This window comes from Mauremys reevesii, linkage group 2, assembly GCF_016161935.1.
Source record: "Mauremys reevesii isolate NIE-2019 linkage group 2, ASM1616193v1, whole genome shotgun sequence".
In the NCBI taxonomy this organism is placed as follows: Eukaryota; Metazoa; Chordata; order Testudines; family Geoemydidae; genus Mauremys; species Mauremys reevesii.
The window spans coordinates 123210305-123230844 of NC_052624.1; the positions used below are offsets into that span (position 1 = coordinate 123210305).

The following is a 20540-nucleotide window of genomic DNA, read 5'->3' on the forward strand; positions in this document are numbered from 1 at the left end:
ACAGTATTAAATTGTTTGTTTAAAACTTATACTGTGTGTGTGTGTGTGTATAGTCTTTTGTCTGGCGAAAAAAATTTCCCTGGAACCTAACCCCCTCATTTACATTGATTCTTATGTGGAAATTGGGTTTGCTTAACATCGTTTTGCTTAAAGTAACATTTTTGAAGAACATAACGACAACGTTAAGTGAGGAGTTACTGTACATAGCACCCACAAACTTAATAGTGGTTACTGAGACCACTGTGAAAGGTCTTGCTAGTAAAGAGTCACAGTACTCTGTTGCAGACTACCAGACCTATTTAGCTAAATAATTTAGTCATGTGGAATGTCTTCAGCAAAAGGTAGTGTTCAAAAAAGTTTCTTTAGCAGGTATAGGCTAGGCCTGGCCTGGCCCAAGATGTTGGATACCCATTGATGCAGGCAATACAATGGTAAAAGCTGTGATGCCCATAGATACTCATGTCTGTTCACTTCAGTTTTTGGGTGATTCATATGCTTTTATACTGCATTTTCCCGTCACTTTGGCCTCCATATCTGATACCTAGTTTGCAGCCTCTTTTATATCTTTTAGAGGAAGTAAAGGTGTTGTAATTCTTGTTATCTAAAGATACTAGACCAGATTCTCCATTACAGCTAAACTGCACAGAACACAAGCCAGGAGGGATGGTAGTGCAAAGGATCTTTTCAGTTAATATTTATATGTTCTGATCAACTTGCAATGTGTTTGAGGGCTCTTGGGCTACTTTCATCATGCTGAGCTGCAATGTCCATGTGGGGCAGAAAACAGTGGAGGACTGAGGTAGCAGTCTGACCACTTGCTTCCCTTGCTACCCTGGCAGAAGGGATAAGGGGGTTGTAGATTAAACCCCCCTAGATCAACTCTGGGCTACCAAAGGATCATCCTCATACTGGCCTGTTTATTCAGATTGTGATTGTCTAGTCTGCCCTTTTCTATAACTCAGGCCATAGGACATGGTTGTATTAATTTCTGCTTCAAGTCCGATAGCTGTAATTGAACTAGAGTATTTCTTTTGCAAAACCATCTAATCTTCATTTTAAAATTGCCAGCAGTGGAAAACTGGAGCTAACAAAGCTGTTCCACTGATTAATTGCCTTCCCTGTTTTTGTTTTTGTTTTTTTTTTAAAAAAGGTGAGCCTTATTTCTCATCTGAATTTTCCTGGCTTCAGCTTCCATCCATTAGTTCTCGTTATATCTTTGTCTGCTATATTGAAGAGCCTTCTGTTATCAAATATTTGTTCCTCAAGAAGGAACATATAGATTGTGATCAACTCACCCGTTAACCTTCTCTTTGATAAGCTAAATAGATTGACTGACTTCCTTGAGTCTATCACTCTAAGGCATGTTTTCCAATCTTTTAATCATTCTTCAGCTCTTCTCTGAACCCTTTCCAATTTTTCAAAATCCTTCTTGAACTGTTGACACCAGAACTAGACAGTATTCGTGTAACGGTCACTCCATTGCCAAATACAAATATAAAATAATCTTTCAACCATTACTCAGTATTCCCATTTGTAAACCCAAAGTTCGCATTAGCCCTTTTGGCCAAAGCATTTGTTAAAGTTAGAATCAGGACTCACAATTTGTCAGGCCACTCTGTTTTATTAGCACAGCGCTCTGCCAATAACACCCAGATAATGTGAGTGGCCATGCAAGACCCAAACAGTCTTATTTATACAGATAAAAGAGCGGGAATTAAACAAAGGGACAAAGAGAGCAAAACAGTAAAATTCACCTGGGGCACAGCATGCATATCCTACTTCCTTACTAACTCTTATCCATCTAAGGCTAATGCTTCACCAATTGCCCTTAAATGGTGCAATTGTTCTATGTTAATGTCTGTATTCCTGACACCTGGATTGCAGCATTCCAGCTATTTTGCTTAAAGGTACAGACAGCATTTCTTTAATCCGTTCTATTTTTACAATATAATTCATTCTACTTTCACACATTGCACTGTGAATTCATGTTCAGCTGATTATCTACTATGACCCCTGACTATGACTTTTCAGAGTTGTTGCTTCCCAGGATAGTCTCTCCCCTCTTGTAACTATGGCCTACATTCTTTGTTCCTAGATGTATGACCTTACATTTGGCCATATTGAAACACCTTGTTTGCCTGTGTCCTCAAGTGGTCCAGGTCACTCTATATCAGTGACCTGTTCTCTTCATTATTTGCCAGTCTACTAATCTTTGTGTCATCTACAAACTTTATCAGTGATGATTTTGTTTCTTTCCTTAGTGTAGGGCCAAGAACCAATTGCTGTGGGGTCCTCTGATTCCTCATTTACAGTAACATTTAGAGACTTGTCAGTTAGTTGGCTTTTAACTCATTTTATATGTGCCATGTTGATTTTGTATTCTAGTTTCTTCATCAAGATGTCTTGTAGTTCCAAGTCAAATGCGTTATAGAAGTCTAAATATATTACATCAATATTATCTTTTATCAATCAAACCTATCATCTTGTAAAAAGATACCAAGTTAGTTGGAAAAGATCTAGTTTCTATAAACTCATAGTGACTAGCATTTAATTATATTCTCCTCCTTTAAATCTTTATTAATTGAATCTCATATCACCTGCTCTGTTGTTTTGCCTAGGACAGGGGTTCTCAAATTTAATTGCACTGTGACCCCCTTTTGATAACAAAAATTGCTACATGACCCCAGGACGGGGGATTGAAGCCTGAGCCTGCCTGAGCCTTGCCACCCTGGGAGGGAGGGGGCCAAAGCTCAAGCCCCACTGCCCCAAGAGCTTCGGCCTCAGGTGATAGGGCTCAGGCTTTAGCCTGGGGTGGTGGGCTTTGGCTTCGACGGGGCTTGGGCTTTGGCCCCAGCAAGTCTAATGCCAGCCCTGGTGATCCCATTAAAACGGGGTCACAACCCACAGTTTGAGAACTGCTGGCCTAGGATTAATAACAGACTGACAGGCCTATAGTTATCCAGATCTTCCTGCTTACCCGTTTTTAATATTGGCACATTATTAGCTTTCTTTCAGTCCCCTGGAATTTTCCCAGTGTTCCAATAGTTACTGAACATCAACATTAATGATCCAAAGTGCTCCTCAGTCAACTCTTCTAAAGTTCTAGGGTGCAAGTTAGCTGGACCTGCTGATTTAAGTGTCTAACTTATTAGTGGCTGCTGTTTAATGTCAGACTGAATTACTGTTACAATGAAAAATATTTCTTCATATGCTATATACATCTGCTTCTGACACACAGAACAGAAATATTTATTGAACACTTCTGACTTCTCTGCATTATGATTGACAGTTCTACTATGTCTGTGTAGGAATGGACCAACACCATTGTTAAGATTTCTTTTTGTTTTTGATATAGTTTAAAATAAATAAATACAACCTTCTTATTGTCCTTAACTCTGCTTGCCATAAATTTCTCATTGTGTCCCTTTGCTGGCTTAAGTCAGCTTTAGTAACACATTAAATCAGCAGCCTCATTGGATTTGAGAAGTTGACCCAGCATATCACAGGCCTCCCACTCTCTTAAAAGTTGAAATGTTATTCATACATCTGGATTTTTTGGAATGTTTGAATTGACTGAAATTTAGGAGCCATTGCTTTCCACTGATAAAGGAATTGATTTAGAAGATTTTAGCAAGAGAAGAGATACTAATGAATAGTAAGAAAACTGTAGGTTATAGCTACCAGTACCACAGAGATCCCCAAAAAACTTTGTGTGAGGAAAATTTATGGTTTACTGCACCGGTAGCCCAAGAATGAAATCCGATGATATCCTTTCAGAGCACATGTGTTACAAGATACTTCGGTCATAAATTGTATACCTCTGACAAGCAAGTCATTTTCTCATAAGGCACTTTAATACTCTTTTGTCATGCTGTTAAATTTTCATTATTAGACACCTGTTGCAATTCAGATAAGTGAGGGATTGTCACCACCTGCCCTGCAACCTTGGGTGCCTCACAATGCTTTGATGTTGTAGCACCCAACCTGAGACACTCATAGAAAACCTATTATCATGCAGGTCACACGCTGACTGTGTATAGCTACCACCCTGGTCCAGCAGCCTGTCAGCAACACAGCAGTCACACTCTGGCTTCCACCAGCGTTGGTTGCTACTTGGCCACTCCTGGATAGTTCAGATATAAACAGTTGTCCTTCAACAGTTTGCCACTTTAATTGGAATTCCCAAACAGTTCAGTTTAAACACAGCACTGGATTGGTTTGGATTAAAAAATGTTAATTTATTAACAAAAGAAGATAGGATTCTAAGTGAATTCCAGTATCAGGTATTAAAGTCAGAAATGGGGTACAAGAAAAATAAAGATGAAATGTTTTTTCATAGCTAAAACTTAATAATCTAAATATGGTTAAAGGTAAAATCCTTACCATATGTTTCCAACAACATGGCTGACCAAATTCTTAGTCAGGCTCTCCCCCCAAAATCAAAGGGCTGGTTCCTTTGTTTTCTTAGATGAAAGAGTGAGAGGGAGTTTGGGGTTTTCTGTCACTTTCTTGTATAGTCCAGTTAATCTTTTAAGTGGATTCTTCTGAGGGTTACCCCTCAAAGCAAAGTTTATTCAAACAGTAAAGAAGTTGACATGGAGTCTGGTGGTGAAGGAGGCTCCCATGCTCTTTCTTCTCACTTGTGTTTGGTGAAATGCAAATGCCATTTCCTCTGCCTGCTGTCTCACAGACCGTCTTTACTACTTACCGTATATACTCGTTCATAAGCCGAATATTTTTGGTAAAAAAGTGACGCATCAAAAGTGGGGGTCGGGTTATAAATGGGTCTACACCAAAATTTGATGATTTTGAACTCTATGGAATCTTTGAATTGAATATCTAATATGTAGTCATTTTGTTTACCTGGAGCGTCGGCAGGCATGGAGCCCCTCAGCTCCCTGTGGCTGTGGTTCGCCATTCTCAGCCAAGGGGAGCTGCGGGAAGTGGTGCACCACTTCCCACAGCTCCCATTGGCTAGAAATGGTGAACCGCAGTCACAGGGAGCTGAGGGGCTCCATGGCTGCAGGCGCTCCAAGTAAACAAAATGTCCTGACCCACCAGCAGCTCACCCTGACGGGCCGGGAGCCAAAGTTTTCCAACACCTGAAATATAGGGTTGGCTTATGAAAGGGTCATACAGTTTTTGCTATTTTTACCTATCCATTTTGGGGGGTCAGCTTATAGATGAATGGGGCAATGAACGAGTATATGCAGTGTATATATAAATTGAGGTCAACACACATTTCTTTGTTCAGAAAACTTCTGCCTGGGTAGGGCTGCATGGTTTTGAACATGTGCTAAGAACGTCAAGCCAGGAGAATTCATAACTTTACATGTGTTCCTATATACATTTCACCATGATATTATTGGCCAGCGAGTTAGTTTTCACAAGGTATCTTTTGTACAAAGATTATTACAGTCGTGAGGAGGATGTGAATACGTGGTGCTTTCAGTCACAGTACCCAAAAAGGGAGAAAAACCAGAGACTCCATGATGTCCACTAAAATCTTCACTATTCTTAATTTGTTTTATGTGAAAGGTGTTTGGATGTTAGGATAAACAGCAGTATATAATCCTAAAATAGATAATGAAACCAGTAAGTATGCCTAATGAATTAGAACCATCTTAGTTCTCAAAACAATGTATGGATCACTACCACTGTTGGTGTGGTCACTGCTCTTCCTGGTTATCCACACAGCCAGGAACAAACAAACCAGGAACCAGATAATGGGGGATTGAAAGATTAGAGGTATGGGCAGGGTCCATAAAAGAAATGTTCTCTTATGAAATGGTGTACAGAATGAAGATGGAGAATCATTGAGTTTGGGAAAACAGTTAATATCTTCCTACCCCCAACTCAGAAGAGGAAATCAAACATCACTTAATCTGTGTCTGTAAGGTAGAAATAAACAGAGTCATAGCTGTATGATCATCTATAGCATTTGATGTGGCTTTTCTTCGCTCAGGGTGTGAAGATTTAATTTTCTAAATTTAATTTTTGATTGCTTTCAACTTGATATTATTGTTGCAGTCCTATAAATATAAGAAGCAGTTCTGTTTTATTTTTCACTGTAATGCTGTAATACAAATATTTTTAAATGTTAAATACTTTGCTATAATTTAGTTTTCTATGTACAGTTCCTACCTGTTTATATACCTTCAGAAGAGGAAAAGAAAAACCCATCTTTGTATGCAAATAATGTCAGACGTGTAATGGCAGAGTAAGTATGCTGATAATATATTGAATTATAGACTAGAAATAGATGCTTGATTTCACTTTGGTATCAAAAAGAAGTATTGAAGGTTATCAGTATTTGCCTGCCTGCAGATAAATGTAGGTTATATTTCATAATGAGGTATTTAAAACTTTACATATTGTTAACTTTTTTTTCTTTCTGATGTATTTTATTATTTGAGAAAAGTAAGAAACTGCAATGATTGGCAGAAAGCAAGTACTATAGCAACACTATACTGCCTTTACTGTAGTTCCTTTAGCTGTCTACGTACCTCAGATCTTTACTTGGCACTTACCAGATTTTGTTATGGTGTAAGAACTTTGCAAAAAGAAATAGTGACTATAACTTGAAGTTTAAGCTTTGTAAGATAATTTACTTGTTTAAAAAAAAATGAGGAAAAAATAGGTTACACCTAGGATTATAAATGTATGTATAATTTTTCTGTCTGACATTATTTCAAATGTAAAAATACAGAAATCTAAAAAGAGGTTCGTGATAGTGAGCTCAGTCTGTCTTAATGATATAATACTGATTAAATGGGAAACACTATTTCCAAAGGCAAATAATGTTGTACAGTTAAGCATTCCTTATTCATGAAATGCACAAACTTTAACACTGTTCCATGATGTTTATGCACTGATAGTGTAGGTACACAATCACATGTTTATTTCTCAAGTTTCTTTTTATTTCTTATTTCTTTTGTACCAATGCAGCAATACACACATAGCACCTTTATAATTCTTACATAATTTCCCTGTCATTATAGTCCAGTGTTTCTTTTGACTTAAACTTGTAATACCTGTCTTACTTTCTATATATTTATCTTAATTTGGTCAGCAACCTTGTAATTTACATTTAACAGGATATTTTATGTCCTTATTTTATTTATATATATATATACACATACACACATTTTACACATATATATATATATATATATATATATATATAAAGAAAATAATTGGTCTTGCTTAGGATTGTATTGATGTATGTTTTTAATGATTACTTGTTTGATGGTATTGCTAACATAGAAATGTATCTGATATGTATTTTTCCTGTGGCTTATACTCAAACTGTCTTATGGAAGTTCAAATATTTATCCAAATACTGGATGTGTTCTAAAATGTTTCTAAGCTGTTGCTTTAATTTGACATATGAATGTGTGTAGAATTTATACTCAACACTGATTTAAAGGTTGTATATATTTCTAACTAGACAAAAAATAAAATGAAAACTGATTTTTCCATAGAATTGCCATAAAATGTATGCTTTTCCATGAGATAAGTATAAGAAAGCCATAGTATATTTATAATAAAATGTATTTATTAAACAAAATTGAAGAGGGGACAGCTATTGAAATGTCATTTGGTAATGTAGCTGTGAAACCATATGTATGCCAGCACAGAGGGTTAAATCTCTCTCCCGTGCCCTGAGGATCCCACTACCAGGTGTCTCCTGAGGTCCCATGGGGGGACTCCTCCTTGTGCTTCCTGGAGTCCTGCAGGGGTACTCTGGAAGAGGTCTGCTTCCACTTCTGCCTGGTGTGGATGATGCCAAGGGGTTGTGGGAAATCTTTTTCCCTTACTCCCCCATTCTGCTCCTCTGGATGGCTGGGAATGGTGGGGGATGGAAGAGTCTGAGTTCGATTCCCAGCACTTCTTTCTGTCTGGCTTTATAGAGAGACTCTTGGGTAAGGTTGTTCTTCCTTGGTACAACTTGAGTTTGCCTTGACCCTGCAGAAGGGTTAAAGGAAAGATGGAAATCTATTTCTGCAGTCTTCTTGTGATACTTGTTACCTCCTCCCAGTGCTGCCTGATATTGCATCTGGTTCCCTGTTTTTTTGGGGAGAGGGCATTCGGCCATACTGCCCAGTCTCATTGCCTTCCCCAGCCCCACAGAAAGGTATGTTGGGTAACCACTTGTCTCAGCTTGCACTGAGAGGGTAATCTTTCCCCAGTCCAAGTGGCATCCCTGTGCTTGATTAACAGTTCTCTCCACTGTTTCTCACTAGTCCTGGAGAAGGGAATGAGAGGAGAAGCATCTACTTTATCATTTCCCCTTCCAGTGCCACTTTGTTGTCTACTCTGCCTCCTGTAAATGACGTTGGGAAGTACAGATTCTCCTCTGCTGCATGTATTCACTGTGTTGCCTAATCCCATGGAAGACTCCTTCCCCTTGTTCAATTCCACCTTTGTCAAGGATGTTCCCCAGAACACAGTCTTTGTGACTGTGTTAGTCAGTTCCCACTTGTATGTAGCTAGAATACTGTATTAAGGTAACTATCAGGCACACATACTTGTATCAAGGATGTAATACTTGAAGGGGAGTTAATCCAGCCACATTTTTTTGTGTTCAAATTTGAGTGCTGATACCTGGCTGCATACTTTGCAAGCACTAACACTTGAAGCAGTTATCAACTGCCTGAACAGGTGTAAATGCTTGAAAAGTTCAAATACATGTGTCTGCGTTCTCACACATGCAAGTGAACTCTTTAAAAATTGTATATAAGTATTCATATAGCCAGCATCAACAATGTGGAAATCAAACCAAATCAAATTAAGTTTACCTCGTCTCCATACAAAGGAACTAGCCTCGGTCTCTGAAGCACCCTCCTGCAACAGAGTCCCTGAAGTCCCCTGATGTGATTTAAAAAAACAATCATACAGTGTGTGTGTATTGTAACATTTTGACATCTAATTTTATACAAATTAATAAGCTTTGCTTCTTCCTTGTTTTTTTTTTTGCTTTCTTTCGTCTCTTCACATTTTCTTCTGTTTTTAATTTTCCCACCAATTGATGTTTATCTCTCCCTTCTTTCAAATCTGCACTTTAAAATTACAGGGTTGGGATCCCAATTTTATACATTCCCCAAAACTGATTATAGTTTGGTTTTACAAGCATAGGCAGCTGTGAACTGTGATTTAACCATATTCTTCACTTGTGCTACAATCCTGCAGTTTAAGGTATCTATACTAAAAGACCACGGTTAATTGTCAGGGAAGTTACCAGGCTATAAATGAGTTCTTTCCCACAACATGATGGATTATGTATTTTAAATGGGTTCTAAATCTTTCCCTCAAGCTATCCTGTCTACCTTTATCTCCACTATCTTCCTCTGTCTTCCTCCTCTCTGTACTTTGCAGGCCCCTTTACACCTTTCTCCATTTTAAACACATTGCAGCTGCCCCTAAACCAGTATGTCTGTATTCGCCAGCCTCTACATCTCTTCTGACTCCCTAAACTTCCCTTAGGAGGTTTTTACTGTGACATGTGCCCAAGAGTGTATACCTGTCTGCTAAAACAGTGAGGAGTCCTTTTGGCATCTTAGAGACTAACAAATTTATTTGGGCATAAGCTTTCATGGGCTAGAACCCACTCCATCAGATGCATGGTGTGGAAAATACAGGAGCAGGTATAAATACATGAAAAGATGGGAGTTCCTCACACTTGGTAAGGCAACTCCTATCTTTTCATGTATTTATTCCTGCTCCTGTATTTTCCACACCATTCATCTGATGAAGTGGGTTCTAGCCCACGAAAGCGTATGCCCAAATAAATTTGTTAGTCTCTAAGGTTCCACAAGGACTCCTAGTTGTTTTTGCTGATACAGACTAACACGGCTACCATTCTGATGCACAGCAAACAGGTCTCTTCCCTTTGTTAGGAGTGGAGAAGATGAGTAGTTCACAGCAGGCCCTGCTAGTGGGAAAACAGAACAGCAGTGTTTTTAGAAAAATATCCTGTTTAGTGCTAGTAGGTAAGCATTTGGAGGCTGTGAAGAGTAGCACTTTGTAAATAGCTTAACTGCTTATTGATGTGGGAGTATTATGGAGAACCACCCCAATGGGCAGGCAATGGGTGCTTTGTCATCAGTATTTTAAGTTATTTACAAAATGGGTAAACATTAATCCCATTTGACAGATTTAATTAACACTCAGAGGAAATCTTCCATTAAAATTAATGGAAGATTTGTTTCTAACTCCCCTAGCCAGATTTCAAAATCTCAACCAGAGATTTTAAGCAGTTCACTTATGTGCTCTCTGGTCTAATCTAATAGATATTAAGTCTTGGCTCAAATACCAGGTCTACAACAGATTCTCTGCATGACTTTGAGTGAGTCGCTTCACTTGTATGTCTTAGTTACTCAGGGAAGTAGTAGTATTTGCATACAGCTTAATGGAGTGGTGAAAAGCCTTACTAAATAAGTTTTGTGAATTGTAAAGGAATATTAAAGCTACTCTGTGGAAGAGGTGGGAGCAGTGCTCCAGATCCAAGTAGTGGTCAACTCCTGTTATGTCCTCTCCAGTAGAGATTACTGACATGTATTTTCATATTGATTCAGACAGGAGAGTTTTCTGTGCTGAGGCTAGTATCCAAGAGCTATCTGAGTTGAGTTAGCTACCAAGTGGGAAAGACCTTGATATTGCCCTAGGTAGTTCTTATGTCAGAGACTCCTCCACCTATAACGATAGCTCTTCTCCTTCCAGGATGGAAGGGAATGTCTCCAATGAGACCCACACTGGGCTTTGATAATGATCTATATAGTTTTGCACATGGGAGCAAATGGCCTTTTGTAAAAGGTCACCTCAAATGCTTGCATCTGTTTGCTTCTCCTTTCCATTCTGGCTGCAAGTTCTCTCTCCCCTCCTCCATCTTCTCCCCTAGTTTGAGAAGCATCAGCTCTTCTTAATATCAATATGGCCTGTAGGATACTAAGGGAGATATACATGATTCTACTGATGTCAACATTTGTGTATGTCTCCTGATGATTCTGTGAACGTAACAAACTTGTCATTGCCAGATGATTGCTATGAGTTTCCTGGGCCATTGTGATACTTGAATGAGGCATTTGGACATGACCACTGTCCTGGAGAAAATTCAAACTCTTAAACTTATTTTAAAATGAACTGAAGGAAAGTAGTATACGTCCAGTTCTCAAAGAACTGTTTGGACTGTTTACAGAGCTCCATCTGACTTTTTCATTGGCATCTATGGAGGCAAACCAAAGTGAAGTACTTGTCTAAAGTGTTGTAGCAGCATTTTGAATGTTTCTACCAACATCCTCTATTGGGTCTTTACGGTTTCTGCTGCGATTGAGTGTCTGAAGGGCTCTGGCACTTGCCATCTCCAGCTGCATTTATTTTTCACTATAATAACGTGCAACATTCTGCCTGAATAGGAATAAGGACAGAATGAACTCAAAATAAACAGAAAGGACCTCCACCCATGCTTCCTGGGGGAGCAAAAAAATGGCATTTCTTATCCTTGTCTCTCCCTCCAGCTTTAATGATAACAAGATACTACAGTTCTTCTGTGGGATAAAAATATAGTGCTTGTATACTTAAAAATGGTGCTTGTCAGCCTTCTTGATGATATTGAGCTACTTAGGAAAATATTGTGTACTACCCCAAACACTTAATAACCACTTAATGTACTGTCTTACACATCACAAATGATAATCCTCAGCTGTACTGCTATGTAGTTCCAGAGTTCTGTAGGGTACTGATAAAGTTGCATCACTTAAGCCTTTTCAGACCACTGTACAAGGGCTTATTTAACATCCATATTCTTTCCATCGGTTTCATTTTCTGTTCCACATCTTTGCTTAGATTGCCTGTTCTTCAGAAGTTCACATTTAAGTTTCTGGTAGATGCCTCCTTAAAAGTAGCGTCTACTTTAATTATTCTTATTATAATATCCAGCAACAGTAATAATAGGAAAGATGTCTGGTGCAGTCAGTTGCAAAGTTTTGTCTTTAGTGGGATGTTTGAGAATCTCATCAGAACAAACATCAAAATATTATGCGTGATTGATGATAGGTTGAGCAATAAAACCGTCTTGATGGCTGGCATGCACCTATATTTTTGACTTGAATGCACCCCTTTTCACACAGATACATTATAAAAAATGTTACGTATTTCATAGTTCTATTTTGACAGTCCTGGATACTCCATTCATAAAGTAGGCTTTAAATGCAAAATATCATGCTTATAATTTATTTCAAAGAATTTTCTTACAGTAGTTCTAGTAAATCCTCTTCTTTATTAGTTAGAACTACAGATATTCCACTTTCAGCATTTACAAAAGGATTTGTAATTCTTTAATCATTAGTAACTTACAAGGGAAAATTTTCACTAAATTCCTCTTTGAAAGAACCAAAGGGTCATAGATCCTTCATCTTCATTATGTCATTTCACTTAATTTTCCATAGGAAATCATTTAAGTGTAGTGAAGGTTCAAATTGAGAAAACGGTGAGGGTACTCTTCCAAGCTGTCTAGTAAGCAGTTCTGGACCATTGCAAGCTTCTTGGAGGGCACTGGCTCTATAATAAACTGAGTTGGGGTGTTTAACAATTCAAGGAAAAAAGGTTGTCACTTGTCCTGCTGAGGGCTTGTTACAAGTTTTAATGTTTGCTTTCTTTGACATAAAAGAAAATGAGGGTACAGATTCTCATAATAGCAGTCACAGTGCCTCAAAGATTTGTAAGATTAATTTTCGGGTAACAAACTGGCAGACCACAAAAAAGTTGCCCATGCACCACAGGTTGAAAACCATTGCTTTAGAGACTTCGTTCCCAAAACTCTGCTCCTGACAGAGGGTAACAGGGATAATGTGGACTGGGAAGAGTAAAGAACAACTCTGGAGCTTTACACCAACTCTCACATAAAACCATACATCTCATATGAAAAAGGTAAAGAACCTTCAGTCCAAGAAGTGAGCATAAGAGGAAGGTTCACCTGGGACAGAGATTTTTTGAGCAAGTAAGGGTGTCGGGGAATTGATTAGGAACATAAAAACTGTCATACTGGATTAGACCAGTGGTCCATCTAGCCCAGCATCCAGTTTCTGGCAGTGCTAGTACCAGAGCTTATAATGGAGTGTGCAGAACAGGGCAGCTGGAGTGATCCACTTCGGTCTTCCACTCCCAGATTCTGGCAATCAGAGGTTTAGGGTTGCCCCGAGCATGGGATGACATCCCTGAACATCTTGACTCATAGCCATTGATGGATTTATCCTCCATGAACTTGTCTAGTTATTTTTGAACCCTAATATACTTTGGCCATCACAGTATCCCATGGCAATGAGTTACTTCCTCTTGTTTGTATTAAATCTTCTACCTAATAATTTATTTGGGTGACTTCTGGTTTGTGTGTTGTGGGTAAATAACACTTCTCTATTAATTTTTTCCCCTCACACCATTCATGATTTTATAGTCCTCTTTTATATACCCACTTGTCTCTTTTCTAAGATGAACATCCCTTGCCTTTCCTCTCGTGGAAACTGTTCCATACTCTTGATGATCCTTTTTGCCCTTCTTTGAGCCTTTTCCAGTTCAATTATTTCCTGGATACAGTATTCAATGCATGGGTCCACCATGGATTTATGTAGTAGCATTATGACATTTTCTATATTACTTTCTGTCACTTTCCTAATGGTTCCTAACATTCTGTTAGTCTTTTTGACCATAGCTGTGCACTGAGAACTATCCACGGTGACTCCTAGACTACTTTTAGAACTCATTTAGAACTCATGTAGAACATTTTAGAACTCATTTAGAACCTGTCATTATATATGTATAGTATGGATTTTTTCCAATGTGCATTACTTTGCACTTCTCAGTGTTAAATTTTGTCTGCCATTTTGTTGCCCGGTTCACCATTTAACTCTTTGCAGTCCTCTTTGGACTTAACTATCTTGAATAATTTAGATTGTCTGCAGACTTTGCCACCTCACTGATCGTTCCCTTTTCCAGATCATTAATGAAAATGTTGAACAGCACAGGTCACGCTACAGATCCTTGGAGGACCCTGCTGTTTACCTCTCTCCATTGTGAAAACCGATCATTTATTACTACTCCTTGGGCATGGCTACACTTGCAGATGTAGAGCACTTTGAGTTAAACCAGCTTTCGTAGAGTGCAGTAGGAAAAGGACTGCAATCTGTCCGCACTGACAGCTGCAAGCGCACCGGCATGGCCACATTAGCAGCTCTTGCAATGGCCACAGAGAGCAGTGCATCGTGGTAGCTATCCCAGCATGCAAGTAGCTGCAACATGCTTTTCAAATGAGGGGGGTGGGGTGGAGTGTGACAAGGAGTATGTTGTGTGTATGTGGGGGGGAGTGGGTTTTTGGGGGGCTGAGAGCATGTTAGCATGCTGTCTTGTAAGTTCAGACAGCAGCAGACCCCCTCCCCCTGCACCTCTCTCACACACACAGCATTCCACAGTAATGGTTGCTTTGTCTTGGAGCAGATAAGCATGCTGGCTGTCAGAAACGGAGCTTTCAAAGGGCATATTGGCATGCCTGCAGTGATTCCAAAACAATGACAAGAGTGGCCACTTGACTTAAGGGGATTACGGGATGTTTCCAGAGGCTGATCAGAGCTCAGTAATGCAACACCTCGTTTACGCTGACGCCCGGACATTTCAGCCAATGCGCCCCAAGTGTTAATCTTCTCACCGAGGTGGAGTACCAGGAGCGCTCTAGCCCTGGAGTCAGAGCACTCTATGTACCTTGCCATTGTGGACAGGTAGTGAGCTAGGGCGCCCGGGCTGTTTTAATGCACTCTAACTCGCAAGTGTAGCCAAGCCCTTTGATTCCTGTTTTAAGCTTACAACCAGTTTTTTTCAGGAGAAATTAATCAAGTTGGGTAACTGAGAGAACTGGACATGTGTTTGCAGTAGGTGGAGGAGCTGGTTTGATTTTTCTGTGGAGGAAAGGGCAGCAGGAATTGTCAGGTGCCTTGCTATGAGGAGACAGAAAAACTTGTTAGATTATTGAGGAAATGTGAAATAACAGGGTACAATCCAGACTAATGAGCAGCTGTGTCACCCCTGCCCTGTAACCTGGGTTGCCCTTTACAATGCCTTGCTGCTGTAGCTTCGAGTATGGACTGCTCACAAACAGCCTCCAGCATGTAAGTCACTCCCAGCTATATCCCTGTGTGTGCTGCAGCCAGCCAGCCCTGTTTATGCTGTAGCGTGACCCTCAATAACCTCCCCAGTCCAGGATCTTCCCCCAGAAATGTATGTCCTGTATGGCACTGCCATCTCCTGGACAATACAAATATGTTGTCTGTTATTCCTTTAAGGGAATAATATGCACACAACTTGTTAGCCCAAATGGAGTTACCCAGACACTTCAACTTGAACCCACTGGATTAGATAAAACAAGTTTATTAACTACAAAGAGAGATTTTAAGTGAGTACTAGTAATGAGGCATATAAGTAAGAAAGGTTACAAGAAATACAAAGATAAACCGCTTACTGGTGCCTAACTTAACAAATTATATTTGATTCAAAGCAAAGTTTTCTCACCATGTGCTTTCAGCAGTCTCACTGACCAGACTTTTTAGGTCAGGACCCCTCCCCTAGCATCAAATGGCTGCTTCCTTTGTCTCTTCAGATGCACTGAATGCGATGGACAGAGAGAGATAAAGGTGCCAATGGGTGTTTGTGCCTCCTTGTTATAGTTTCAGTCTCTCTCTTGAAAAACATTTCCAGCTGAGAACCAGGAGCCAAAGAGTCTGTGCGGAAGGATTTTCCCTGCTAATTTTTTTCACCTGTTGAACTTGCTTTGTCTTCCCTTCACTACTTAAATGCAGTTCAGGCAAGTACACATTCCTTTGTTTAGGACAGAAATGTTTCCCAACTTGTGCCTGGGCAGAGCTATGGAGTTTGGAGCATGTGTTGTTAACACCGTACAGGGGAATCTTATAACTTCACATACAATGTTGCCACACACATTTTAACAGGACAATACTGACCAGCAAATTATGAGTTTTTAAATATCTCACAAGGCATATTTTGTACAAACATTACAAAGGTGTGTAGGGAGTGAACATGGGTATATTCTGTCACAGGAACTTGTGAAGGTAAGACATTAAATAAACCTGAAATTGGTAGCTGGGCAGATCTCTGGGATTGTTTCAGCAGGGAAGGGGGAAACTGAGGTTAACCTCCTGATGTTTGAGCTTGCAAGGAGGGAAGTGGTTGCTGCCTAAGTTGGAGATAAGGGGCACTGTAGTATTCATTTAAACTATTTAAGTGAATAATAGTCTTCAAACTTGATTAAAATTGACATTTTACAATAAAACAAACTTTCAAACTTGGGTGCCTTAAGGTAGGCATGTAGATCCATATTAGGGAACTATATTTAGATAACATTTTGGTCCTCAACATATATGCAGAAAACTAAATATGGATTTAGATGCATATAAAGCTAAATAAGATAGCCTGACATTTTTAAGGGTGTTAGGGACATGCACTTCTTATTGATTTCAATCTGTTTTGTGGTCCATGAGAAATCAGAACTTCCATCAATTTTAACTTGTCATCTTCAACAGACAGGCTTCTTTTTTAAGTGTCTATATATGGATTTAGGTGCCTAAAATTAGGCACCAAAGAATACAGGTGTTGTCCTAAATAATAGTGTATTCAGATGCATATGTGATTGGACAACAAATTAAGCCTTCTACTAAATTCTGTTTGTTAAAGAAATAGGTGGGAAATATTGCACCTGTGTGTACAGCGCTCATTGAAAACTTCATAGATTCAAAGATTCCAAGCCCTGAAGGGACCATTGTGATGATCTACACTCGCCTCCTATTTACACAGGGCATAGAACTTACCCCCAAATAATTCCTAGAGCATAGCTGGATGGATGGAGAATCCACCACAACCCTTGGCAAATTGTTCCAGTGAGTGATTATCCTCACTGCTAAAAATTTACTTCTTATTTCCAGATTTAATTTGTCTAGTTTCAACTTCCAACCATTAGATCATGTTATACCTTACTCTGCAGGGGTACGTCTATCTATACTACCCGCCGGATCGGCAGGTAGTGTTTGATGTATCGGGGATCGATTTATCGCATCTCGTCTGGACACGATAAATCGATCCGCTAATCGACGCCCGTACTCCACCTCAGCAGGAGGAGTAAGTGGAGTCGACGGGGGAGCCGCGGCAATCGACTTGCTGCCGTGAGGACGGCCAGGTAAGTCAAACTAAGATACTTCGACGTAGCTGAAGTTGCGTATCTTAGTTCGAACCCCCCCCCCCACTAGTGTAGCCCAGACCAGGATTCAATACCCCTTTATAAATTATTTGTTCCTCGTGTAGATACTTACAGACTGTAAACAAGTCACTCCTTAACCTTTTCTTCTTCGAGTGCTTGCTCATGTCGATTCCATTCTAGATATGTGCACAGCAGTTGGAGATTTTTGCCTTAGCGGTACCCATAGGGCCAGCTGTGGCACCCTCTAGAGTTCCATGCTCATGCCACGGTATATTAGTTGCTGCAGGCCCCCATGCTCTCTGTTCCTTCTTACCGCCTTTGGTGGTCAGTCAGAGCACCTATTTTGCCTAACAAGAGCTAGCGGTTTTTCTTCCCTGGGACTTCGTGCCTCTTGTACCATTGCTGGTAGCATTAAGTAGTTAAGTGTTAGTTAACAGTTAGGGTCCCAGTGAGGACTTTGCCCCACAGCAGGGCATGCCCTGGGCTCCCAGGTTTAACCCCTGCTCAGACTGCAGCAGGCCTATGTCTATGAGTGACCCACATAACAGCTGCCTTAAGTACTTGGGCGAGTCACACATTAAGGACCATTGCCAGGGTCTGCAAGAACTTTCATCCCTGCACCCAAAAGGAGTAGGATATTAACCTCGGCTCTCCTGATGGAGGTCCACCCTCTGCCTGGCTTCCGAGCCTTCTATGCAGGCCTCACCGAGCACCTCGGTCTCTGTGCACAGCGCGCCGCTGGCACTGGCCTCTTCCCGACACCATTTACCATCGCTGGTACCAAAAAAGAGGGTTAAGAAGCACTCTCTGGCACCAACCAAGAAGGCCCAGGATCAGGGAACATCCAGCAAGGGACCCAGGCCTGCCTCCATGACTAGGCCCCTTAGCCCCCTTAAAGGTTCACCAACGATTCCTGGGAGCGGTATGGGACCCGCAATCCTGCCTGCACCACCATCATTCCAAGCCCAGGTGCAGAGAGAGCACAGGTCTCTGCCCCTATGATGCCTTTGGTGCCGCAAGAGCAGGCTAAGGCTCCTGAGACAGCAAGCCTGCTGTTAAGACCCCTCGGGGTGGGAGAGCGCTGCCAGTCGCCAGACAAGAATCGATGATCTCCACTATGTGGAGGATCCCGAGGCAGGTCCCAATCTCATCGTCAGTCGCCCAGACTCTGCTCCCTGTCTCCTCAGTGTTACTCTCCACTACGGGGTCGATGCCCCCCCCCATACTATCACCAGCATCACTCACCCTCTTGCCGATCTATCACTAGACGTCAGTCCTGATCGCCGGCACCACGGGAACACTCCTCATCTTATTGCCAGTCCACCCGGCACTAGGAGCGCTCTCCCTTGTACAGTCACCAGTCAGTTATGCCTGGCCAGCGAACACCGGTAGTTTTGACCAGTAAGCAGACTCGGGTGTCAATGGCCCCTTCCTGATCGCTGAAAGGTGCTTCCTCTGGCACGGAGGCCCAGTTCAGCCCATCGCCCTGATCTCAGCGACAGGATTGGGCACCGGAATGGCAGCAAGGTGAGTGGCCAACACAGTGGCCATATTGGGGAGCATGGGACGTTCCGGTGATGATGTGCCCTTTGCAGCGCACCTTGGTGGCTGCATCGGCACTGGGCCCAGTGCTGGAAGGCCATTCTGAGGTCGGGGTAGAGGATCCCGTACCCACCCCTAAACCTCCCTCTCCAGTGGTGGCCGAGCCTCCAGCGCCTCCGCTGGTGGCCAAGTCTTCTTCATCTTCCCCAGATGAGGCGGTTGTGGGGCCTTCCAGGACTAGCCCCCAGGATTACTTTAGGGAACATCAAGTCCTTCTATGACGGGAGACCAAGAACTTGGGGCTCAAGGAGCAGGGGATGACAGAGCAGGAGGATGCCTGTTTCAATGTCCTCTCAGCCTCCACACCTGCCCAGGTCACCCTGCCCGTAAACAACGGGGTTCTCAAGATCGCCAAAGTGCTGTGGCAGATCCCATCCACCTTCCGCTCACCTCAAAATGGGCTGAGAAAAAGTATTTTGTGCCAGCCAAAGGTTTTGAATACCTTTTATTCTCACCCACCTCTAGGCTCACTGGTTGTATCCGCAGCCAATGAAAAGAAGAAGCAGGTACCCACTGCCGCTACTCCCAAGAATAAATAAGCCAAAAAACTCAATTTATTTGGCAGGAAACTTTACTCAACAGCCAGCCTACAAGTCTGGGTGGCAAGCCATCAGGCCCTGTTGGGCTGATTATAATTTTGATCTTTGGGACAGTCTCCAAAAGTTCCAGGACTCTCTTCCTCAGGGTCAGGCTCAGGAGTTTGGTATCCTGGTAGAGGAAGGGACTGAGGCTGCCAGATATTCCTTGCGAATGGCATGGGAATTGGCGGACTTGACGGCAATGGTGGTCACATTGGCTGTGGTCATGCAATGCAGCCCCTGCCTCCAGACAAGCAGGCCTGTCCCAGGAGATGGAGGCCTCTATTCAGGACCTTTGACAAAATTGGGCTCTTCTCTGATCAGACAGACACCAGGCTACACCAGTTGAAGGACACTAAGGCTACCCTTCGCTCGTTGGGCATGCATACCCCACAGTCTGTCAGAAAGCTGTTTCAGTCTCCGCCGCTGTCAAGGCCTTGGCAAGCCCGACAGGGATCTGCAAGAAGAAGGGGGATGCTGGAGTTAGCCATCGCCACCCTTCCTAGTCTCGCTTGCCATCTGAGCCCGGACCCACTTAGCATCCAAGGGGGGCCAAAATCGATCGTTTTGAGGGTGTGCTCGAGAGTGACACCACAGTCATCCGGCCAGATCCTGCCCATCATTTCCTCAACCACCTTTCTCCCCATCTCTTGGCCTGGTCGCAGGTTACATCAGACTGCTGGGTCCTGGACATAATAGCTCAGGACTATACCCTGCAGTTTTTGGATACCCCTCTTTCCCCCCCTCCCCGGCTTCTTGTCCCTCTTCAGGGACCCCTTTCATGAACAACTCCTGATTCAGGAGGTCGACAAGCTCCTGCAGTTGTGGGCAGTTCCTCGGGACATAGAAGGCAGAGGATTCTATTCCTGATACTTCCTAATCCAAAGGGGGGCCTCAGACCCATCCTGGACCTGTGTGGCCTCAACAAGTCTGTCAAGAAGTTGAAGTTCCTCATGGTCTCCCTGGCCTCCATTATCCCTTCCCTGGATCTGGGGGACTGGTACATGGCTCTTGACTTAAAGGATGTTTACTTCCATGCCTCCATATTCCCAGGACATAGACATTTCCTGCATTTCATAGTGGCTAGGCACCACTTCCAGTTCACGGCA

At 41.8% G+C, this 20540-nt stretch overlaps 1 protein-coding gene across 2 annotated transcripts in view; it reads left to right on the plus strand.

The window, feature by feature from the left end:
* Positions 1–20540, plus strand: part of LPCAT1 (lysophosphatidylcholine acyltransferase 1) — a 189390-nt gene that overhangs the window by 80000 nt on the left and 88850 nt on the right. For both annotated transcript variants that reach the window (XM_039525204.1, XM_039525205.1), the window contains exon 9: positions 6138–6220. In XM_039525204.1, coding sequence (XP_039381138.1) covers positions 6138–6220 — 83 coding nt within the window. The remainder of the gene's footprint in view (positions 1–6137; positions 6221–20540) is intronic.